This window comes from Sminthopsis crassicaudata, chromosome 6 (genome assembly GCF_048593235.1).
Source record: "Sminthopsis crassicaudata isolate SCR6 chromosome 6, ASM4859323v1, whole genome shotgun sequence".
Classification (NCBI taxonomy): Eukaryota; Metazoa; Chordata; class Mammalia; order Dasyuromorphia; family Dasyuridae; genus Sminthopsis; species Sminthopsis crassicaudata.
The window spans coordinates 29,571,323-29,597,127 of NC_133622.1; the positions used below are offsets into that span (position 1 = coordinate 29,571,323).

The 25,805-nt window shown below is 35.8% G+C and overlaps 2 protein-coding genes across 4 annotated transcripts in view; one reads left to right on the forward strand and one right to left on the reverse strand.

Moving 5' to 3' along the window:
- LOC141545636 (WD repeat-containing protein 19-like) overlaps nt 1-4,375 on the reverse strand; it is a 128,156-nt gene extending 123,781 nt beyond the window's left edge. Inside the window, exons 1-3 of one of the 2 annotated variants that reach the window (XM_074272773.1) lie at nt 4,355-4,375; nt 824-915; nt 614-679 (exon numbers count right to left, since the gene is read on the reverse strand). The gene's annotated coding sequence lies outside the window, so the exon portion shown is untranslated. Of the gene's footprint in view, nt 1-613; nt 680-823; nt 920-4,354 lie in introns of those variants that run through there. The other variant, XM_074272774.1, reaches the window with a different exon arrangement.
- Nucleotides 4,376-4,447: 72 nt separating this feature from the next.
- Nucleotides 4,448-25,805, forward strand: part of WDR19 (WD repeat domain 19) — a 67,383-nt gene continuing 46,025 nt past the window's right edge. Inside the window, exons 1-9 of one of the 2 annotated variants that reach the window (XM_074274426.1) lie at nt 4,448-4,565; nt 7,309-7,400; nt 7,968-8,033; nt 11,213-11,338; nt 13,433-13,548; nt 15,575-15,690; nt 20,662-20,742; nt 22,224-22,336; nt 23,133-23,306. In XM_074274426.1, the coding sequence (XP_074130527.1) occupies nt 4,560-4,565; nt 7,309-7,400; nt 7,968-8,033; nt 11,213-11,338; nt 13,433-13,548; nt 15,575-15,690; nt 20,662-20,742; nt 22,224-22,336; nt 23,133-23,306 (890 nt within the window). In that variant the 5' untranslated portion in view covers nt 4,448-4,559. The remainder of the gene's footprint in view (nt 4,566-7,308; nt 7,401-7,967; nt 8,034-11,212; nt 11,339-13,432; nt 13,549-15,574; nt 15,691-20,661; nt 20,743-22,223; nt 22,337-23,132; nt 23,307-25,805) is intronic. The other variant, XM_074274425.1, reaches the window with a different exon arrangement.

A 25,805-nucleotide genomic window follows, 5' to 3' on the forward strand; every position in this document is an offset into this window, starting at 1 on the left:
GAGAGAGAGAGAGAGAGAGAGAGAGAGAGAGAGAGAGAGAGAGAGAGAGAGAGAGAGAGAGAGAGAGAGAGAGAGAGAAGGGCTGGTCTTGAAAAGGGCTACCTCTTTCAGTACTGGGGGAAAAAGAGAGATGGGAGATGATGATGCAAGGTTTTGAGATGAAAACTGAAGATGGAATTTATATCAAATGGTTTCAATTTTCTCAGTCAAAAAGTTAAGATTCTCAGATAGGGAGGATAGGTGTGTTCAGGGGAAAACAGGGAGAAAAGCTTCAAGAAGGAAAGGAAAGTTTCAGAAATTATTCACACACACACACATGATTTCTATTGGTGGCAAAGTAACAGGTACTGACTAAGGAATGTTTTTAAAAGAAGGTTTGGGGGCTGACATAGGCAATCAAATAAAAGAACAGCCTTGTTATATCATACAATCTTTCAAAATGAAACTCAGGGAGATGAAGTAACAACCATGGGTCACAAAATTAATAAATATAAGAGCTATGATTTGCAAATCCAGAATTCTTCATTCCAAACCAAATTAAAATGTACCTTTTTATTTATTCCATATTTATACATTATAGGAAAATTAATCCTGATTCTAGTTTTATACTTACCCCTGAAGACTAATTTCATTTTTCTTTAGACCGTGACGATCAAAGATTTTTACTGTATGATCAGCTCTAAAAATACAATATCAGATTTTTAAAATATAAAATTCTGTAAGTGAAATATCCTTTGAACTACTTTTTATATCTATTATTATTATATACATAAATATCAAATAAATAGCATGACAGTAATTTTTAACATGCTGGTTACCTTACCCTGTAACCGCAATATAATTTCCTTGTGCTTTCTGCCACTTGAACTGTATAGGAGCACCAAGCAAAGCCTTTTCTAAGAGAATAAATACTTGCTGAAGGAGAAAAAAGATAGAATTGCAAATTATCTCTTATTAGTAGAAAATCTCAGTGATATAGAAAGAGCACAAATGCATCAGATTGCCTAAAAGTCATGTGACACTACTTGCCTTCCAATCAGAACACTGGTTTTCTGATACCTTATTTGTTTTTGCCAGAATTTTCATTGTTTATTAATAAAACTGTACATATAAATATATATACACACATATACATATATATATATAAACTGCCTAGAAAAAATGTTGATGGTAACACGGAATTCAGAACACAGAAGAATTTAAAATTTTTTTATCAAATGGCTCAATTATGTTCTTTGGCTTTCCATTTTCTAGAAAATTTGAAACCAAAATTATGAATGACTAAATTTACATTGGCATTTTTACAACAACTTTACAAGATAAACAAGATAGGTATTATGACATATTTACAGTTAAGGAAAACTGAGACTTAAGAGGTCAAATAGTTTGTCAAAGCCAAACAGCTAGTTAAGTGGTAGAATTGACTCTTACCAAACTGCTAAAGCAACATGTAAGTAAACTGTACTAAAAAACAATACTTCAAAATGTTTAAAACGCTTAAAACCTTTGTAATGTGCTAGAAAACAATTTTTGACTGAAATAAACAATATATTAACTTTTAAAATTAACTCAATTCTCCATTTCCCGCTTTCATGTCTTTTTTGTTCTCTATATTAAGAACTTTGTTGATAAGTAGAAAGAAAATATCAAAATGAATAGAAACAAAATATTAATCAGCATATTTATTAGGTGGCATTTATGAGTTAGATAATCTGTAAGATAGGAAGAAATATATATATGGACAGTCGATATTCACCATTTTATTCTTTCATATGTAGATTCTGAAATGTTTGTCTTCAACTGATTTCAGAAAAGCCTGGAAAAACCTACATGAACTGATGCTAAGTGAGCAGGACCAAGAGAACATCATACACAGCAACAAGATAATGTGATGATCAATGTGATGGATTTGGCTCTTTTCACCAATGAGGTGATTCAAGGCAATTCACAATAGACTTGTGATAGAGCCAGTCCAGAAAAAGGACTATGGAGACTGAATGTGCATCACAATATAGTATTTCCAACTTTTGTGGGTTTTTTCCCTCTCATTTTTTCCCTTTTTGATCTGATTTTTCTTGTGCAGCCTGATAAATGTGGAAATATCTTTAAAAGAACTGCACAAGTTTAGCCTATAATGGATTGCTTGCTGTCTGGGGCAGGAGAGGGAGAAAAATTTGGAGCATAAGGTTTTGCAAAAGTGATTGTTGAAAACTATCTTTGCATGAATTTTGAAAAATAAAAAGCTATTTATATGTATATATATATATACACACATATACATGTATATGTATGATTTCTATTGGTGACAAAGTCACAGGTAGTGATAAAACAATTGTAATTTGTTGCCTATGCTTATAATTGAAAGAAATACTAAATTTTGTTTAAAAGCTAGTGGGAAAAAATATGCATTTTTTTCCTAGATTATCAATGGACTCCTCTGGTGTGTGTGTGCCCCAGGTTTACAACAGTGACTCTAAAGAAAACTAGGTTTATGTCTAAAGATTTGCAATTTCTACTTGAAACAACTAGTTCTACCCTCTGATACCAAGTAGAAACGTCTAAACTTCTCTTCAATGTGCATTTCACATATTTCACATTAAAAAGGTCTTTAAAAGAAATTATTAATCCCTAATTTTGTGGATAATAGTTTTTCAGCAATGGAAGTTCAATACTGAAGTAATGCTGGAAATCCAAAACTGAGTCCCAAACCCTTTATGCTAGGGTTTTGTTTTGTTCATTTCCGGATCATGCTCTGATCATGTCACTCCATCTCTCAATCAGAACCAGGGACCTGCCAATTAGCTCAGAATTGTAAAACAGGATGATTTCTTACAAGTGAAAAGAAAATAATTAACCATTTTATGTCCTGAAAATTGTGCAACTTTTGTGCACAAAATTGTGCAATCTGTATTACTACGGAGATTTTATTACGCTCCCAAGTTTTCTCACAAATATGCTTAAAACTCATACTAACTGAAAGTTCAAGTTCATACTATAATTCGCATTTCTACAACAATTCAGAAAACTTCTGAAATTTGGTTAGCTTATAATTTGAGAATTCAAGCTTCAAGCTCAAATTCTAATACACTAAAGCTTCCTTATTTAAAAAAATACTACTAGGTGCACTATACTGAAAGGAAAATACATATGTCCTGTATATACAGACACATACACAACAATGTAATGTTTTATCCATTGTTTTGTGTCATACTTTATTTTGAAGGTGGTTTGTGAGATTGAAAAAAAATACAATGAAAATACAGATGCATTAAATGGGTTAAGAAAAGCACAGCATTAAGACATAGAATATTATTTCTGTAGAAAATAAGTTAATAGAAAAGAAACAGTATAGAAATGTGTGTGTGTGTGTGCTAAGATGGTTAAAGACTTAAGCTATCCCCCAAAAATAAAAAATTAAAATCATTATGAAAGAGGCTTTGCAAGGATTTTTAAAGGAACATTCTGCAGTAACCTTCGTGGAAGACCAGCCATCCTGCTTGGAACAGTATTGGAAATGATTTCTAACTCTGCCTGTCTTCTCTACATACACGATTTTGAGCAATTCATCTGGTCTTTCTATCAACTACAAAAAGTGAGGGAGTTAAGACTAGACCAAGGCTAGCTAAAAAAAAAAAAAAAAAAAAGCAGGTCCCAAGATTAACTCAAGAACAAAGATCTGATTATTTTCAATGATCAGTCTCCAACCTGAAGAGACATGAAACGTAGCTTTTTCCTAATGTTAAAAAGAACGGGGGGAAAAAAAACTGGGGAAGGAACTGTGTGATCCTGTCTGCCTCAGTTTCCCCGTCTGTAAAATGACCTGGGCTGGGGAGGGGGTCGCGACAGGACCACCGGCAGTTAATTAGAGGGGCGGTACTCGGGAGGGGTAAACACTGAGGCCTCGAGAACACCGGAAGGGGCGAAGTTCGCTCCACGGGGGAGAAGTCACAAGTCTCGCAGGGTCCCGGGGACGGGGGGGAGGGGAGGGACGACGGCCCTCTGAACCCCTTCCCCACCCCGGCCAGGGGCGGCCGGGGAAGAGGGGCGGACGAGCTAGGCCCGCTTCCCTCAGCGGGGCCGGGAGAGCAACACCCTCGAGCTCAGGGAGAGGAGCCGGGGCGCCCCTTCCCGCCTCCGTTTAACCGTCACTTGGCACCTTCATCCTGCTAGAGAAAACTCCGAAGACACCAGCGGCGCTCGCTGCCTCACGGAGCTGAACACACTGCGCATATGCAGCCCCGGGGCTCGCGCCACTCGCCCCCAGAGCTTAGCCCTTCTGTCCTATAGCGAGGCTTCGCTTCGATCGCGTGACCCCTTCAACACCCGCCCCTCCAGGCTTTGCGTTAGCCTTCACCTTCGCTTACGTCGCTCGTCTAGAGTTCGCAAAATCTCGCGGTAACTCCGACTGTCGCGTCCGGAAAGCTCCGCCTCCTCCGGTCTGGCCACTCGGATTGGCTGCCCTGAAGAATCTCCTGGGTGACGGGAACGCGGCCGCCACCTCTCTGAGGAAGGTATGCTTCTGCGCAGTGGCCCGCTCGGGAGGCGGCTGGAGCCCAATAATGAAGGTAAATACCTCGAGCTTCCCCGGGGGAGGCAGAGCAGGGCGTCCCGTCCTTCCCCTTCCTTCCCCCACCCGGTCGCCTTTCGGGCAGGGGGCCGTGTCCTCCTCCCCGCCTCTCCTGGGGATGACGCGGCTAACTGAGGGGGAGCAGCACGGCTTAGGTTACCCACGGGAAAGAAGATGAGCAAAAAGGGGCTCTCCCCCTCCCGATGGGGCCGTCGGTCCCGGGGGTTTTCCAGAGTTGGGAGCAGAGCGCGAGAAGGGAGCTGCTGAGGATGCAGGGGAAGCGGAGCCCTGAGTATGCGCTTAATTGCAGGACTTGAATTCGAACCCAACCTTTGCAACTGACTACCTATGTGAACGAGAAATGGTCAGTTTCTCTCGGCCTCAGTTTCCTCTTCTGTCAAACGAGAGAAGTGGACTTTATTGTTTCCTTCCCGCCCCCTTCCCGTGCCCCTGAATGCTAGAACCGCGGCCCTAGGAGAAGGACTTTGCAGGCCAGGCCCCTTTATTGGATGGATGAGCGAGCATCAGGGAATTAGTCTCCTAGTGAGCCGCGCATCCACACAGCCGTCCCAACGCCTGAAAGGTGTGAAGAGCAGTCAGCGTGTCACAGAACATCTCTAGTAAAAAAAAAAAAAAACTGGATTGATAACTAACTCTAAGTGAGGCTACTCTGCTGTGGTGTCAAAAGTGTCTAAATTAGACTCGGAATCTGGTCTGCGGAGCAAGTCCGACCTGCCCCGGCGCACAGCTGGGAAAGCATAGCTTCAGACCGCACACGCTAAATCCCATTTTGTTAGCTCTAGAAAGGCCCGGGAAGGCTTAGTAGCTGTCAATTATCCATGTGTGCAGATTCCGTTTTACGGCACTTCCCATGAAATTTTACATTTTCTGATTTATACTGGATTGATTTAGCCACATTCTTCCCACCTTCAAAATAGGGTTTGTATTATCTCGTTTCATTTTCATAGCACAATTATTCTTATAAAGATCCATTATCCTCATTGAACATACACCCCAGAATCTAAGCGGCATTTTTTTTGCATGAGAACCCTCATCCTTAACTCCTTAAATAACGCATTTAATCTGCTGCTTTTTAGTGAATTTTTGAAGAATAGTTTCCTTATCCTTCTGGTGGGATCATGGAAGGGAAAAAAAGCAACCGATCATCTATTGGCTATCTAGAAAAATAAATAATCACTCTATTTTTCAATTATACACAGCCTTAAAGAATCCATGATAATATTCCCTTTTGTTAGCATGGATAGCAATAATAAATGACTTTTTATATCCTTTAAAAGTGTACAAAGCACTTCATATGCTCCACATACTTTGATTCTTACTATAATCCCATGGGTAGGTATACTAATATCCCCATTTAACGGATAAGGAAACTAAAGCTCAGAAGGACTTTGTGCCTTACTTATACTTTCACAGCAGGTAAGTGCCAGGAGTGCACTTTTAGCCCAAGGGTCTCCTGACCCCAAGGCCTGGATTCTTTTACGATTTGCCATACCTGCCTATGCACAACCATAATAGAATATTAAGAGTAAAGGTCAAAAGTTTCCTGTTTATAATGGGTTTACAGTATCTTCAAAACAACACTATAAGATAGATAGTACAAATATTATCCCTGTATTAACATTAGAAACCTAAGCACAAAGATTATAATACAAAGTTACAAAGTTGAAATTAGAAGCTAAATATTCTTATTCCTACTCTTGAAGTATCTTGAAATTTAAAAAAAATTAAGAAATTTTATGTACATTGGAGGTATTATATAGTGTAATTTTATCAAAGGTATTCTCATAGAATACTTTTAACTTCTTTCTTCATTGGTTATAATGTTCCATTTTTAATCTTTGAAAGAGTACAATATGTTGCCATTGTCCGGACCCACACGAAATCATTTTTACTGACTTCAGGCTTTTATACCTGCTTTTTCATATCATATGATCACCATTTGTCCATTTTGCTAAGAAACTGAGATAACACCCCAATACTACAGTGAATTTACACATCTAGTAGGCGGTGCCTCCAAGCCTCTTATGTCACTGCTGCTTTGTTTGGAGAATATCTGGGTGAAAAAAGGAAAAAATGAGCCTTTGGCAAATGGATCAGTACAGAAGGGAAAAATGAAGAATTTGCCAAGTGATAAATAATGAACAAAATATAACTGAAAGGGAAAAAAGTATGACACAAATTTAGTTAACTTCATAGTTGAAGTGTAATTTTTGAATTGCTAATATTATATTGCTAAAATTAATGATATGATGCTTTATAAAACATTTCAATATTGGGGCAGCTAGGTGGCGCAGTGGATAGAGCACCAGCCCTGAATTCAGGAGGACCTGAGTTCAAATCTGGTCTCAGACACTTAACACTTCCTAGCTGTGTGACCCTGGGCAAGTCACTTAACCCCAGCTTCAGAAAAAAAAAAAATTTCAATATGGTATAAAGTCTTATCTATATTGGTATTTGGGAGGTAGATACCATACATCCAACTTAAATTGAAACTGCCTTCTAACAAAGTTCTTTTGTCCTTCAGTTCCTAAATCCCCTGGATGAAGTTTAAAGTTAATGTCTAGTTTAGAATGATTATGGGAGTAGTTTTCCTAATGAGGTTACAATGCATGTTTTCCAGTATTGTCATTGTATTGATTTAATATTTTTTCAAAATGGACCCTGAAATATATATATTTTGAACATCTGATACTAAACTTTTGTTGTTGTTGTTTTTTCAGAAAGTTTTTACTCTATTAGAAAGGTCTTGGCTTGGTGCTCCATTACAATTCACTTGGCAAAAGACATTAGGAAACTACCTAGCAGTGACAGGGTAAGAAAACAAGTCTTGTCAATTGTATTTATAAGAATAAAACAATTCTGCCTAATATCAAGCCTAATATCAATGTATATATTGATTTAATTTATGAGTTATTAGTTAATTTAAATTATTTTTTAAAATAATTAAATTAATTGATAAAAGCAATATAAAACTCTCTATGATCTGAGTTTTATGTTTCTTGTTTTTCCTATTCCCTCCCTTTTGGTACACTGCTCCATTCAGAGCACACTAGTAACTATTCTCAGTATACAACATCTCATCTCCTGCTTCCATTTCTTTCCATAAATGAGCTCTCATATCTGGAAAGTACTCATCATTTTTGTCTCATAGATTCCTTGTTTCCTTCCAAAACACAGGTGGGGTGCCTCTTGCTACACAGGCCCTTTCTTGTTTTTCTAGGACTCTCCCTCTTGAAATTCCTTAGTATTATTTTGTATTTACTTTTTATGTATTTAAATGCATGTGCGTTGTATCCCATAATAGAGTGTGAGCTCCCTGAAGAAAGGAACTGTCTCATTTTTAAACTTCTTATATTTTTGTGTTCTAATATTATTTTAGAGCTGACCATACTGTAAAAATCTTTGATCGCCATGGTCAAAAAAGAAGTGAAATTATTTTGCCTGGGTAAGTACAAAAAGAGATCCAAAACTTTTTTTTTTTTTAAGCTTTTTTGTTCCTCTTATATACTTACTCCTGGATGCTAATTAAAAAAATTTTTACAACTACAATTAAATAAAATTTTATGCCTTTTATCTGCCATTTCCTCATCATTTCAGAGGTAAAGCATTAATTGTAAATAAAGATTTAAATTTATAAACATGGCAAAGTAAAGTTGTGTATGTGAGTGTGTGATTATAAAAAAAGCATTTAATACTGTAGAAAAAACCACTTTTCAACAAAGTGTTGAATTATTCAAGCTTCCTTGAAAGATAGAACAATAGGACTAATTGTCCAGCAACCCTCTGATCACAAATATTCAGCAAGACATAGGGCAAGGAGATGTTTGCCACATATACTGACTTACTTCCTTCCATGGTGAGGTTCTCTAGGTAACCATTTTGCTGATTGTAACATGAGAGAGCCTCCAGAATAAATCTGTGATTGCCTGAACTAATGTGATACGAACATTCACAAACAGGGACTGACTAGATGAAGGGTATCTATTGACCAAATCAGTACATTCATTTGAATGGACTACCTGCCAAATGAATGACCTATAAATGACTTCTAGAATGAGTAAATGAAGCATTTATAAAATGTTTACTGTGTGCAAAAACATTGTGAGAAGCCCTAGAAATACACATAGAAAAGTTAGAGTGTCTGGTCTCAAGAGGATCACTTTCTAATGAGGGAAACCACACATATGGAAGGTTTCAGCTTCAAGTCAAATGGAAAGATCATATAATAACAAATATTTGTTAAAAATTTTGTAATATCAAATAACAAGATCATATATCAGTGTTGCTGCTAGTACTGAGAAGTATTAGATAGCGAGATATAAAATACAACAATCTCTAAAGAATTAAAAATCAGTATCTCATAGGACAAAAAAGAAGCAGGTAGTCGATGTAAAAACAATACAACAATAACAGACTCAGAAGAAAAACTGAAGTAAAAAATGACACCAAGAAATTGTGCAATTGGAAGACGAGGTGAAGAATGACAAATGGACAATCAGGGTATAGGACACTAAAGGAAAGCCTCTAAAAACATTATGTTAATGGACCTTATGGAAGGGCAGAGACAATCCATTCAAAATGGGTAGCTGCAATCTACATCAGTGAAGGGAACTCTGAAATCAATAAGATCAAAGCTCCATTTCAATATGTACAAAAAAAAATTAGAAAAATAAACGAGCATAAAGTAATAAGCCCACTTCCAAAAATTACATAACAAGCGTTCGTCTTTATTGTCACACTTCCATATGTGTTTTTTCATTAATTCATCCATTCAACAGATATGCATAAGCAAAAAGCAAAAGATTTATATATAAAGTAAATGCAAAACAACTTGGGGAATGGACACTAGTAATGCGATTAGGAAGTGACACTGAAGTTGAGATGAGTTTTGAAAGAAACTGAGGGTTTTGAGAGGATGAGTATATCGTACATTCAAGGGACAGGGTCAACATCTATAAATCTAGGAGTCACGTACATAAAAATGACAAACTCATACGAGCTATTGAAGTTACCAAGTGAGGAAGTAAATTGTCTTCTTTTCTCCAAGAGAAACAAGACATCTCAGAACAGCTTTACCTGCATTTAGGGCATAACATGAATGATGAGACTGAAGAGGTGTAGGAGCTAAGGTAACAGAGTCACAAAAAGCCAGAGAAGAAAAATATCCTCTAGGAGAGGATGTTCAACAATGTCAAATGTTACAGAAAACTTGAGGACTGAGAAGTGTCCATTTGGTTTTACAATCTATAGATCTTGCAATTTGAGAAGAGCATTTTCACTTGGACAAGGTCAGGATCCCATTTGGAGAAGGTTTTATACCTAAGCAAGAAAAGAGAGGTACTAATCCTAGACAGCTTTTTCAAGAAGCCTGGCTGAGAAAAAGAAAAAGAAAAAAAAAAAAAAAAAGACAACAAACAGCAGCTTGGAGCAAAGGCAGGGTTAGTGAGCAGTTTTAAGGATGAAGGAGACATCACCATGTTTATAGGCAACATGGAATCAGTACAAAGCAAGAAACTAAAGATTAGAGAAAGAGAGATTCTGATCATGGAGCCTATCTGCTAGACAAAGTAGGAGGGGACAAGGTCGAGGGCATAAATAGAAGGGTTGATCTTGGCAAGGATCTGGACCAAAGGAGGAGATTGTGAGAAATGATGTTAAGGGATTGAGAGATGGGAAGTGAAGAATTGGAAGGTCATGGTGAATGGCCTCTTTTTTTTTTTTTTTCCAAATAAAATTCTTCAACTGAGGTGATGCTATGGGTAGACCATGGAGTTCCCAACTGATGGGGAGGGAAGTAGAAGAGAAAATCCATTGGGAACAAGTGAAAAGATAGACTGAGGTTCAATAACATGAATATAGAGGGGATCCAGCATAGTCACATAACTTCTTCCAGCTTTATTTAGCAGCTGATGAGGAGGACTAGAGAAAACTGATGACAGCAGTGATCCAAGCTTGGGGCTGGCATTTCATGAGCAGCGGTAGGTTAAGAGAGTAAGAGGTAAGGGGGCAGAGAAGTGTGTGCTGGTGAACTACTAGACTAAAAGGTTGGTAATGGAAGAACATATAACCAGATGGGGATTGGTCATTGGAGCTTAGTTTAGGAGCAGAAATCTGGGAGATCATCCCAGTAGGAAACTGAGGCCTTTTAGAATCCTTTATTTCCTTTAAAAATGCTGAAATTTTACCTTATTCCCTCCCCAACTGCTAATGCCCTCCCTATCAAATATATATATAATAATGTAATAGCAATTAATTGTAATTGCAAATTTTATTTAACCTGTTGAAATAGTATTATATCTACTCTCTCATATGGAATAATTACATTATATTTACAATATAATTACATCTATACATTTATGTGTGTAAATAAAGATGTTTATAAATATTTACATATAAAAATAATGTATATTTGTATATATAATAATAATTTACCATTATAATTGCATTATAAGAGATAAACAGCTTTTTTTCTCCTAAAAAAATTTTTATCCTTGCAAAATGACTCATTCCCCAGGTTGAATAGCTGCAAACAAGTAGACTTTGGGATAAAAACTTTACTGACAATTTATTATCATTCTCTGGTTGTACCTGTGATTAACAATTTGTTTTCTCTTTTTAAAAAAGTAACTGTGTTGCTATGGATTGGGATAAAGAAGGAGATACCTTAGCGGTGATTTCTGAGAAATCTAGTTCCATCTATTTGTGGGATGCCAGTACAAATAAAATCAGCCAATTGGACAGTGGCATGAGGTAAGAATAACTTTTCATTATTAAAAGCTTTGCTTAAGAGTTTACAATTGTTCTCATTTTGATTTTGATGGTAGCATGTATCATATCCTACATGTGGATACTGGCAATGTTTTCCCTAATTTTTATTTCTTACTGTACTTTTATTTTAATATGCTTTTTTAAAAACTAAGATATATTTGTGTAATTAAAATGTTATCTGGTTGATGCTTTTCTTTTGTTGGCAGATTTTGCTGAACTTTTTTTCTTCATATTTATGAGTCTCTTATCCTGAAGTCTGTAGTCTCATACCTTCTTGTCTCTTCTGGTTCATTTCTGGGGTTATGTCAAGAGACTTATAACTGGAGGGGACCTCAATGGTATCAGTTGGATAGTTAACCTAAACCAGCAAGAACCAGACCAAGCAGGTTAGGAGATAGCAAAGGCTGGAATCGAACACAAGTTTGATTTCAAAGTGAGGGAGGAGACAGATTAGATATGTGTCATCCCTATTGGGGAGGGGAAAGGAGAGGCAGAGTGCGGAGATCTCAGTATTTATACCAATCAGTATTTACACCAGTGGCTGCCCAGTGAGCTGTAGCCCTGACAGTGAGGGGGGCAGCAACAATGAAACAAGGTTATTCATAGCAAGGCTTCATGACTGGAACACAGGTTCTAATCCAGTACTTGTCCAAGCTCATAGAATACCTGGTGCTGATCAAAGCAACACAGTACGTGAAACAATTCTGCACTTTTTCCCAGAGTGTGAGTGCAGGGGATTGTTAGCCCAAACTTGGGGCACAGCCTACTTGCTGGACCTCTGCTTGGGAAAATAGTGGCCATCTGACCCTGCGACTTAAAGAAGACAAATGACCTGGCAAAGGTCACCTAGGTAGTGACAAAGCTAAGATTTGAATTCAGGTCTCCTGAGCCAGTTGTAGGATTCAACATGAGTATTTCCACAAGGACATACGTGGCAGAAACATTTCTGTATTTTTTTTTCTTATTTTTCTTCTATCCTGACTTCCCAAGTTAAACTTTTAAAAGAATTATAAATAAGGGCCAGCTAGGTTGCGCAGTGATAGAGCACCAGCCCTGAAGTCAGGAAGACCTGAGTTTGAATCTGATCTCAAGACACTTAACACTTCCTAGCTGTGAGCCCCTGGGCAAGTCACTTAAACCCAATTGCCTCAGCCAAAAAAAAAAAAAAAAAGAACTATAAATGAAATGGAAAACTGACTTTCTTATTCTTGAATGAAAGTGCTTTTTAAAAATTAAATTGCATGATCATTAAGAGAAAAGGGGACAAGGAGAAGGTAAGACCATGAATAATCTACCTAGATTACTAATCCTATATAATAAAATTGAATATACACATTTGGCTTTTCAGTCATTTCACTCCTACTGCAGTACTGTCTTTAATCATAACTCATATCAAAGCATCAATCATATTGCTTTCAGACCAAGAGCAAATATTTCTTACATATGATATTAATATGCTAGTCCAAATAGCAGCTACTATCTTCAACTAGGCCATACCCTTACTATGAGATCTCTTTGAAAAGATTTAAAGATATACACCAAAAATACTTTTAATAACAGGTTTTATTTTTCTTTTGTACAAGCCCGATTTGAAGAAAATGAAATCTACATCTAAACCAATATAATAATTTGATTGACATTTTTATAACTACAGTGACACATATTAAATCAAAATTTACTTCCATTTAGAAAAAGAAAATACATACACATGTAGATGATATATGTGCTCTCAATTAAAACTTAAATTTATAAATACTTTAGTCACCTGTTTTCCCTTCCTATCTCTAATTATTTTTAGTATAATCAGCACAGTGATTTATCATATCCATATTAAACTTGAGGTACTTCTGTGAAATGAAATGTGCAGTCTCTTTTACTGCTGACTGAACCTTAGATCAGTCATCTGCTTTTATAGTAAATTTTCTAATTTATGAGTCTCTTATCCTGAAGGAATAAGTTGCAATTTAACCATCTATCTTCTGAGTCAAATGATTAAAATTCTTTAGGAAATAATTCGTAACTTACTTAAAGATTATTACTATGAATATCCCTCATAGTTATGTTTAAATATTGCAGGGATCAAATGTCTTTTCTTCTCTGGTCAAAATATGGAGCGTTCTTAGCTGCTGGAACTGTGAAGGGAAATTTGCTTATATATAATCGTCAGACTTCTAGAAAGATCCCTGTCCTTGGTAAGTTGTAACTGAAAATATATTAAATCTTGACAAAATACTCTTTGGCATTATAGATTTTACATCTCCAAAGCTGTCTCCCACAATATATGATTAGTAAAAATGGCCCTCCAGAACTAAGGCCAGTACCGAGGCATGGAGAGGGGTGTGCTCAGGGTTCTCGCCCAGCTGGCCTTTGTGCTGTTCCTTCTGAGACTCCTTGGGCTCTGACTTCTGGCCTTGGCACTAGCTGGGCCCCATGCCTACATTGTACAGTCTAAAATGATCTATAATGAATCTGTAATGGAAACTTGTGATTTTACTTCTGAACATGAAGATATTTTCAGTGGTTAAGTTTTTTTCTTTCTTTTTCCAATAATAACCCCAATGGCATCTATTTTGAAATTCCCAGGGAATAATGAGTTTCGGAGACAGTGACAGTGGTTATGTAATAAATGTGGGGGGTTTATAAGTCAAGGACTATCAGTATTTTTCTTGGGCTTCTCACAGGCCTTCATTTATGCAAGCATTCTTTATTTCTCTTACATGAACCAGTTTAATAGGTATTCATTACATGCAACAAATCAGTACTTTAGAAGAAGTAAATAAAAGTGACCAATAACAGCTGGTCTTGAAACCAGTTTGAAACCCAAAGACCTGAGTTCAAGACTCGTTTGACACAAACTGGATGTTTTACCCAGCATAACTCCTTAACTTCTCAGTGCATTAGGCATCTCTCTCTAAGATGGTAAGGCTGGAATTGGGAGAGAAGTTTCTTCATCTTAGAGCTCCCTATACCAATGAAATCACAGGTTTTAGTCCTATCCCTAGCTTTATCTGTACTAGGTGATAATGGGGACAACAGAGGGTCTTTGCTCCCAAGAAACTTGCATTGATACCTTCTGTGAACTTGCATTGCAGTGAATTTATCTACAGGATCTATTTCTCTTGGAAATAAATTCGTATAATAGTATACTGATGAAATACAACTAGAAATTGAATATCATTCTGATATTAGGGTTAGGTTTCATATCCATATAATAAATATTAGCATTACAACATGACAAATATGGAAACGTGTTTGAAAGTATTGTACATGTATAACCTATATTAGATTGTTTGCTCTCTTGGAGAAGGAAGAGGTAAAGGGGGGGGGGTAGGGAGTTTGGAACATAAAAATTTTAATAATAAATGAATGCTGAGGGGCAGCTAGGTGGTGCAGTGGATAGAGCATCAGCCCTGAAGTCAGAAGGACCTGAATTCAAATCTGATCTCAAACACAACACTTCCTGGCTGTGTGACTCTGGGCAAGTCACTTAACCCCACTTGCCTCAGCCAAAAAACTAAACAACAAACAAACAAAAAAAAGAATGTTGAAAACTGTAATGTCTCTGGAGGGTCCCAGGACGGGTCTTGGTTTTGAAGAAGTGAAGGAGGCAGGAGAGCTACCATGTGGCTGGTAAAAGATGGAGTCTGGCTTTGCCTGAAGTCTTCTCTGTCTGTGACTGAGACTCTTCTGTGTCTGAGACTCCCTTAAATACCTCAGTACGATTACATCACTACAGCACACTGAGCACACACCAACTGTTAGGAGAGCTATTACATCATCATATAGAGAACCATTATTTTACACTAAGTAGGAACTTAATTATAAGCACCATGCTATCCTTGATTCAAATGTACCTTTTCAGAGTTTGGCCCTCTAAAGAAAACGGTCTTTACGTGTATTTGGAAAAATAAAATACTATTGAGAAAAAAATAGACTAAATAAATAAATATTACATTGCCTTATTTATAATCAGATTTCAGAAAGAGTTCCTATTCTCAGTAACTTCTGATGGAAATATGTATTGACAGTATGCTTTAATTGGAAATGTTATAAGCATGACAGCACACTAGTTACATAAGATAGTCTTAATTCCTTCTCTGTTGGTCTTACTTCTCAGTGATCTGCTTACCCTTTCAAATTTCATTGTCGTTAAGGGTTTTGGCTGTGTTTCGTTGATTTAAAAAAAAAGTATTTATGCTAAGACTATTTGCTTTTCAGGTAAACACACTAAACGAATCACATGTGGCTGTTGGAGTTCAGAAAATCTGCTGGCCTTAGGAAGTGAAGATAAAATGATAACAGTTAGTAATCAGGAAGGGGACACTCTCAGACAGGTAATGCAAATTTTTTCCATCATTAAAAACATAGTCCATATAAATACATACAAAATTTTACATTTTTCCTATAATCCAAACTTCTTATACCCTGTGGCAGAATATGAATATTAGATTTATTTGCTGTTAAATTCATATTGAAAATACTAAAAGTCCTTTACAAATTAGAAATTGAATTTTGGTATCATACTTGTTCCCTTCTTACTTCAGCTCAGCAATATTTGAAGAGGATTACCTTTCTTATGGTTGTATTCTAACAATGGATTTGGAGGGCATTTTAAGATAAACTTATAAATGTATATACAAATTTTCTAACCTCTCCTAATAATTTATATTCCATGATATTAGAAGGTTATATTTAGCATCATCATTTATTTCATTTTTCTGACACTTTTCACATTAAATTTACAGGTTTTAATTTAATTGGATTCTATTGGTGATAACATGTAGTGGGAAATAAAAATTGCAAAAAACAAACCCCAAACTTTTAAAATTAATTGAGCTAGCCACCTTTCAGTAATCAAGAATTCACTTTAGCCAGAGCGTTAGAAACTGGACCTGTGATTTTGTTGATTTATGAATTTCCAGATGAGGAAATTCCCTTTATTGATACAGGTGTGTATCTTCTCTGCTACCTAGAATTACATAGACCATTGAACAGTACAATGATATATAAACTGAGGCAAAGGGAAAACCAGGAGAACACTGTATCCAGTGACATAATGACAATCAGCTGTGAAAGACAATCCCAAAGACTAGGATAAGAAATGTCTCCATTTCCAAAGAGAAAACTGATAAACTCTAAGTGTAAAATAGTTTCTTTTTTAAAAAAAATTTGGCAACAAACAGTTAACATGGAAATATGTGCATGACTTTTCATCCATAATTGATATTGTATTGTTTACCTTGTTAGTGGATAGGAGAGAGGTTAGAAGGAGAGAGAATTTGAAATGCAAAAAAAGTTTTTTTAATAGAAGAATGCTAATATAAGCCAAGTAATTATTTTTAGAGAGAGAGAGGAAGGTTAGGGGACTTGGCCAGGGTTATATATTGCTGAAATATTTTATAGGCAGCATTTATACTCAGGTCCTCCTAATTCAGAAACTCTCTTTCCATGAAATCATTTAATTGGCAAGTATTTTACAAGGGAAATTTTCTTCAAGCTAGATAGAAAAGAACAAACAAGATTAAGAGTTAATTAAAAAAACAAGAAGGCAAAGAAATATTAAGAAAACGCTTAGCTATTTTAAATGAGTTCAGTACTCCTGACAAAGATAAATACTAAAAGAATTCATAGATGTGATTGTAGGATTATTGTTCATAAACTTGGACAACTATGTAGAGCTACTTAAACATTAAAATGCAAATGATTTATAACCCATAAGTTATAAAACAGTAAGGATAATATCCATACCAGAATAGATTACTAAAAGAAGGGTTTTTCAACACATAAAAATCAATCAGGCACCACTAGACACTAACTTGAGTTCATTAAGAGCAGGCCCTTCCTGGTTTAATATTAGGAAAACTATTAGTATAATTGACCATATTAATAATCAAATTAATAAAAACCATATGATCATCTCAATAGATGCAGAAAAAGCATTTGATAAAATCCAACATCCATTCCTACTAAAAATGCTTGAGAGTATAGGAATAAATGGACTGTTCCTTAGAATAATCAGGAGCATATATTTAAGACCGTCAGTAAGCTTAATATGTAATAGAGATAAACTGGAACCTTTCCCAGTAAGATCCCAAAGATACCAACATTTGGGGTAAAAATTCATTATTTGAAAAAAAAACTGTTGGGAAAACTGGAAATTAGTATGGCAGAAATTAGATATGGATCCACACTTAACACCCTATACCAAGATAAGATCGAAATGGGTCCATGATTTAGGCATAAAGAATGAGATCATAAATAGATTAGAGGAATAGAGAATAGTCTACCTCTCAGACATGTGGAAGAGGAAGGAATTTATGACCAAAGGAGAACTAGAGGTCATTATTGATCACAAAATAGAAGATTTTGATTACATCAAACTAAAAAGTTTCTGTACAAACAATACTAATGCAAACAAGATTAGAAGGGAAGTAACAAATTGGGAAAATATTTTTACAGTTAAAGGTTCTGATAAAGGTGTCATTTCCAAAATATATAGAGAACTGACCCTAATTTATAAGAAATCAAACCATTCTCCAATTGATAAATGGTCAAGGGATATGAACAGACAATTCTCAGATGATGAAATTGAAACTATATCCACTCATATGAAAGAGTGTTCCAAATCATTACTGATCAGAGAAATGCAAATTAAGACAACTCTGAGATACCACTACACACCTGTCAGATTGACTAAGATGACAGGAACAAATAATGATGAATGTTGGAGGGGATGTGGGAAAACTGGGACACTAATACATTGTTGGTGGAGTTGTGAAAGAATCCAGCCATTCTGGAGAGCAATCTGGAATTATGCCCAAAAAGTTATCAAACTGTGCATACCCTTTGACCCAGCAGTGCTGCTATTGGGATTATATCCCAAAGAAATACTAAAGAGGGGAAAGGGGCCTGTATGTGCCAAAATGCTTGTGGCAGCTCTTTTTGTAGTGGCTAGAAACTGGAAGATGAATGGATGTCCATCAATTGGAGAATGGTTGGGTAAATTGTGGTATATGAAGGTTATGGAATATTATTGCTCTGTAAGAAATGACCAGCAAGATGAATACAGAGAGGTTTGGAGAGACTTACATCAACTGATGCTTAGTGAAATGAGCAGAACCAGAAGATCATTATACACTTCAACAATGATACTGTATGAAGATATATTCTGATGGAAGTGGAAATCTTCAACATAAAGAAGATCCAACTCACTTCAGTTGATCAATGATGGACAGAAACAACTACACCTAGAGAAGGAACACTGGGAAGTGAATGTAAATTGTTAGCACTACTGTCTATCTACCCAGGTTACTTATACCTTTGGAATCCAATACTTAACGTGCAACAAGAAAATTGGATTTACACACATATGTTGTATCTAGGTTATATTGTAACACATGTAAAATGTATGGGATTACCTGTCATCGGGGGGAGGGAGTAAAGGGAGGGAGGGGAAAATTTGGAAAAATGAATACAAGGGATAATGTTATATAAAAAAATTACTCATGCATATATACTGTCAAAAAAAATTTATAATTATAAAATTAATTTAAAAAACAGGCCCTTCCACATTCATAACATTTCCGTTTTTGATATTATGATCAGAGGAATGCCTTAGAAATAAAAAGACATTTGGCAAAATTTGTCATGATAACTTTGTGGGGGGAAATGAAAAAATAAGGTTGTTAAATTATAATAGTATTAGGTGAATTAGTAACCCTAAAGTTTTAGTTGATTAATCTGTGTCCACCTAAGAAGTGGGCTTATCACTGATCCTCACTCTTCCAAAAGTTAGCTTGTCTCTCCCATCTTTCTTTGAAATTTGATAAGCCTAATAATAAAAATGACAGTTCTACCTAAATTAATCTACTTATTCAGCTCTATGCCAGACTGCCAAAAAATTATTTTATAGATCTAGAAAAAAAAATAACAAAATTCATCTGGAAGAACAAAACTTGAAGATTATTAAGGGAATTAATCAAATTGAGAAGCCTGCCATATACCTGTATTTTCATCCAAATTATTCAGTAATTTTTTTTAACCAAACAGAGCCAAGAAGCACTTATTAAATTAAAGAAGCACTTATTATTATGGCACTCATTAAAGCTCCCCTTCCAGATTGAGATTGATTATCATTCTTTGGGCTTGATCATTCAATCAGTTAGGAATCCACATTACTATACTGTCTCTCCATCCTGGCCATGAAATCTACTGAGAAACTTTTAATTAATTCAACAAGCATTTATTGATTGGCCACAATTTGTGTGCAAGGCACTGTAATAGGCAAAAATGTAAAGTACATACTCCAAGATGTTATCTGCAGCTCTTGTGGTTTCCAGAATCCAGACACCAGTACCTGGAATTGTTATCTCTTCTTGTGAGTGGATGATGAAGATACAAGGAGACTGAAAGGCAGTTGCTGTTCTCTGATTTCCCCACTGAGGGCCGTTGCGTTGTCTAACCTCTCTCCTCTTCCCTCTGCCTCCAGTTTATTTCATTGCCAGTCCACAAGCAACACCTGTGTCAGTAGAGGATGCCTCGAAACTCTCTTAAATGTCACACTCCACAGTTACGGAGGCTCTTGGAGAATTGACCTGCCCTTTCACCATAATCCTTAACACCAAGATGCAGTGGAATCCCATACTTTAGGATTCTCTGCCCCTCAGCATCTTGTTAGCTGAGTTCTGGACTCCCTGTTCCTTTAAAACTGGGCCACCCAGAACTCCAAATATAGTTTGACCTTTGCAGAGTACACAGAGACTATTGCTTCTCTTTCTTTGAACATGTATCATTGTTTAATGCAGTCTAAATAAGTTTAGTTCTTGGGCAGCTGTAGCAAACTTTTAAGATTATGAGCCCCCATGTCTTTTCCATATGAATTCGTGATTTTTAAAAAATTTTAAATGCAGGATTTCAAATTTATTCCCATTAAATTATAACTTACTGATTTTAGCCAGTTCTTCCTGCCCATTGAGATTTTGAATCCTAGTTTCTCACATTCTACTAGTTTGCTTCTGTCACAAATCATATAGGTATGCCGTATATATTTTCAAGTCATTGAAAAAAGTAAATTGAGCCTAATCTTGAAGGCAGAAAGAAAGTATCAGAGATGAAGAGGAAAAGTACTCTAAACTCAGGATATAAAGTTTCTTACATCCTAGAGTTGAGAATTATTGAGATCTGAGTAGGGACATTAATCAGATGGACAGGGCCAGAGTACAGAAAAACATGGCATCTCCAAAAATGAAATAAGTCCACATTGAACTTCATCACTAGTCATAATTGTTTTTATTTTTATTTCGTAGACTCCAGTCCGATCGGAGCCTAGTGATATGCAGTTTTCAACAATGAAGACTGACGACAGAAACTCTACTTCTGAAAGCACAGTAAGAATTCAGAATCAAGTTTGTGTTCAGATTACCTTGGTGTTTCTGTAAACTTTAAAAATATAGAACCCATTTGTCTTTAAAAAAAAAAAAAAAAAAAAAAAAAAAAGGTTAAAAATGCTTTAAACACCCCTTAAAATGATGGACATGGATTTGATATCTAAAACCAAAATCTAGTATTATTTGCAATGGCTAAATATCTTAAAACTTTCCTTATAAATAATAGAAGGATGTGTTATATTTTATCATTTAATAGTTTCTGATAGTGATAAGTAATCAGAAGAAATTAAAGTCATAACATCAACAAAGAGGAAACAAAATTATGCTCACTTACCGATATGATAGATGTGATAAAACTCTAGAATATCAGCAAAAATAAATTACAAAAATAATTTCACCATAGTAGAACAATACAAAATAAATTCCAGACATTCAAGAAGTACCAGAAGTGCTTATTAAGAACCTATCAGCAGTATTTTTCACAAATTACATAAATTTCAGAAGAGATTTTCTATAGTATTACAAATTGCTACTAATTGTGTTATGGGAAATGGATGGCATTTTTTGAACAGCTACTAAAAAGCTAGCACAATTCATTTTGGGCCATACCATTTTAACATGAACTTTAATTTGGGGGGTGAAGGGTTCTGGGTGAGGCCTGTCCAGGGTCACACTTCTTGTGTTTGAGATCACATTTGAACTTGGGTCCTCCTGACTTCAGGGCCAGTATTCCATTTACTGCCCCACCTAGTTGCTCCTTATAGTGAACTTTCTATATATGCCCTGGTCTAGTTCTGTAGTTACAGTGTGAGCAAAATTTGCACTTGTTTGTGGGAGTGGGAAAAAAAAACTGATGTGTGAAACTATATCTAAAGAACATAGATATTCTAGATACACAGCACTTTTGTGACATCATTCATTTAAAAACATTCCAGAAAGTTGACTTTGGTATATACAATAAAATATCTTGAAATTATTATTAAAGTCTTTCCAGATTCCCAAAGTACATAAACCTAATACATTTTACATATCTTAAATAATTTTAGGATTTAATACACAAAAATCATATTCCTATTTATATTCTTCACAGATACACAATTTTGGCAGTATAGGTATTGCCTCCACCAGAGTCAATCACAGCTCCTCAGTGACTTGGTTAGATAGCCTACAAATAACTGAAGAATGGACCATGGTAAAGCCAACTCAATGATGAGTATCTCTAACCTTAGCTAGGCTGGGTCATGGTCAACTGAGGCACTAAATGGTCCATTGCTGAGACCATTCTCTGTGTTTATTCTGCCTGGCAGGATCTGCCAGAGCTACTCTTCTTCTAGCACTGCTTTCAGCTGTCAGGGTCACAGTGAGGGATTACAACAAAATGCTGGTGGAAGATACTAGATTCTACTGTGTAAATAGCATTCACCTTTTTTTCATGAATCACTGTGCCTTCTGTTTCACTCTGTTTTGTATTTTGTTGGTAGATAAGTGTGGTGGTTGGCAAGAAAACTTTATTTCTTTTCAATCTGAATGATCCAGATAGCCCAATTGATTTGGAATTTCAACAGCGCTATGGCAGCATTGTTTGTTACAGTTGGTAAGTATAAAAATTTTAAAAACAAATAGAAGTCTGAATCTTTTCATTCATTCTTATACAATTTATGTCTTATAAGATTGATATTTTCAAGAATATAAAGTGAAGGCAAGTCTGAATTTTAAAAATGACTTTCAAGTCTCTCCTAACTATAATCTTGTTTCCATTCAGCTGCTCAAATGAGTTTCCTTAAGAACGGTCTGACCACGTCATTCTTCTGCTCAGTGAGCTCTAATGGCCAGCATTGCCTATAGGCTCAAATGAAACTTTGGCTTCTTAACGCTTTCACAGAGTTAACTGAAGATGAATCTTTCTGGCCTTATTGTACTTAACTCTCTTTTCTGCACTGTGCCAGTCAGCCACTCTGGCCTTCTTGCTCTTCTTCCCACTACATCCCACTCTGTTCCTTTGGACTGGCTGTTAGCCAGGCCTGTAGAATCCTTCAAGCTCAACTTTTTACATGAAACTTTTCTTGATTCCCCACCAACAAGGCTGTGTATAAATTTTGTATCTGCTTTTTCGATGTGTGTGTGATCCTCCTCTCCCCCATTCACGTGCAAGATCCCTGAGGTTGGGATGTTTTGTCTTTGTATCCCTGATACTTAGCTGTATTTAATGACCTGGAAGGTCATTAATAATTTCAATTATTTAATTCTATAATTATCTATTTAAAAGACATTTACTGGTTTACCAGTGATAATGGTAATCCCCAAACTTTTGAAAACTTTAGCTATAACTGCTTTTAATTTGACAAACTGGCCCACTGTCTCTGTTACATTGACATTTGTATTGCTTACAGGTACGGAGATGGCTATATAATGATTGGTTTCTCACGTGGAATTTTTGTTGTCATTTCAACTCATATTCGAGAAATTGGTCAAGAGATCTTTCAGGCTCGGAACCACAAGGATAACTTAAGTAGTATTGCAATATCACAGTCCCTTAACAAAGCTGCCACATGTGGGGACAATTGGTAAGTTACACATCAAAGTCCCTACGTAAAATCTCCAGAAAACACCACGACACAACCAGCAAGATCGTTTTTGTTTTTTGTTTTTTTTTTAAATCTAGCAGAAATCTGTTTGAAATTGCGCAAAATGAATATGTAGTACATCAAACCTGCCTGGTTCTTCATATTCCTTCCTCAATGCTCTGTATTCTTTAGATACAGAAATTATACACCTTAGAAATTAGGATGGCATATGGTAAGAGAGATAGGCATTGGGGGGAGAAGCGGGCCTTTAACCTAGCCTCTGGCCAGATATTCCAACTACATGTTCCAGACTTCTTCCTCACCATCACTTCACATAGCTCCGTAGTTCTGCTATCTCTTTTCCCTGATACAAAAGCATAGTTCCAGTTAGGTTGATTTTTGCCACCAAAACTTTCTATTTAGATTGCCTGTTTATTGGCCTAAAAGAAGGAAGAGTAAGTAATGATTGAACTGCCAAACTTGAATAACTGGAACAAAAGTAATGTCATACCAAATGTAGAACACAGGAAGAGAAGCTGAATTAGTGAAAGGAATATCTGATAACTAATCCTAGCACCCAAGAGTGGTTGCTTTTACCAGTCAGAGGAACTCTGGTATTAGAGTTAAGAATTTTATTTGAATTATTACTCCTCAATTTGCTCTTTTAAAAGAATTTTAAATTCTGAATTCAAGAAACACCAAATAAAATGAGCATCTCAGTTTGTAAAATAAAACCAAAAGAGGAGAATGTATGTGAAAGTTACAGTACATACATCTTGCTTTTCCTGGCAAGTACATTAAACATGGAAATTTCAAAGCTGGAATGCTTATCTGCCTTTCCTTCTGATCTTTTTTTCTTTTTTTCCTTTTTTTTTTATTTATTTTTTTGGTAAATTTATCACTATCCACCTTCACCTTTCACTTGCCCCACCCAAATTGAAGTAAAAGAACCAACTCTTATAACATATATGAATAATCAAACAAAGCATTCCTGTATCAGTTGTCATAAAAGGCTGAACTCTTGAGTTAATGCACTGAGATCAGACGACCGAGCACTTAAGGCTAATTATCAATTGGACAATACGCTATTAGAATATGCTTGGAAAATGGCCCTTCCCACTATCCTGGGCTAGCCCAATCGTTTGGTGTATACAGAGAATTGTAGGAGGGCTGGGGGTGGAGTAAGACTAGCCAGAGTCACTTCTGGGCAGGAGACAAAGAGGTGAAGGTCACGGAGATCCTGCGTCCATCCCCTTCACTTTTACCACTAAAGACCAAGAATAAAAACCAAAGATTTTTGCTTATCCTGACTCCAGTTGATTCTAAGGTATCCAGGGTGCTAACGTGGTCATCACAGGTCGTGTCCAAAAGCATCTGTCTCATTTGTCAACTTAAGTCCATCACTCTTCTCTCAGGGACTAGGTAACTATCTGCAGTGGTCTTAAGGAGTAATGGTTAGTCATCACAGTGCTTAGCAACCTTTAGTCTTTTCTTTGCAACATGGTGATTATGATATATATTGATCTCCTGTGTCTGCTTACTTCTTTCTACATTAATTTATATAAGTCTTCCCAGGTTTCTCAGAAGCCATTCCTTTTGTCATTTTTTCCTATGCAATAATATTTCATTATATTAGCTTCCAATTCTTTGCTGTAACAGAGTCTCTACATATATATTTTGTTTAGATGGCTCTTTCTCTAATGTCTTTGGAGGTATAGGTCTAGTAATATTATAAGGCCAAAGGGTTTGCACAGGTTAGTAACTCTTAGAACATATTTCCAAATTTCTTTCCATAATAGATCAATCTACTATTTCACTCATTTTCTCTAAGACTCAATTTTCTCATCTATAAAATAGGGATAATATTTGTGCTACTTATCCCACAAGGTTAGTGTGAGAAATATTATAAATATTTTATAAATATTAACTTAATTCAATAAACATTTATTATGTACCTACTATGTGCCAGGCACTACGCTAAGTACTATCATGTGCTATATCTGAATTATTATTATTACCATTTTCTTCAAAACCCTTGCCATACATTTCATACATTTTGTGATTGGAAAATCCCTGAAACTTTATTTCTTCATTTAATTTTGCTTTTTGATTTGTGTTTTCTTTTTCTTTTCAGGATATTTGAAGCAAATTCCAGAATATAAACATTTTGAGTCACAGTTTAGCATATATGTTATTAAAAATATTATGAAGTAATGAAAATGGTGCATATTGATCTAAAATATATTTGTTTAGATTTTTACATTACATCTTGTGGTAAAGTCTCTTTTAGAATTGTTATGAATTAACAGTACCTAGTACATTTATATGTTAATGTCATAAAAATCATAGAATCTTGGCATTTTCAAGTTCTTTAAAATCTTGTCTAATATGTATCAACTCTCAGTGAGACATATTAAGTTAAACTGCTTCTGGTTCTTATGACTGACTAGATATGTATGATAGGTAGCTGGACATAGAGGCACAGTCTGTGATTGTGGA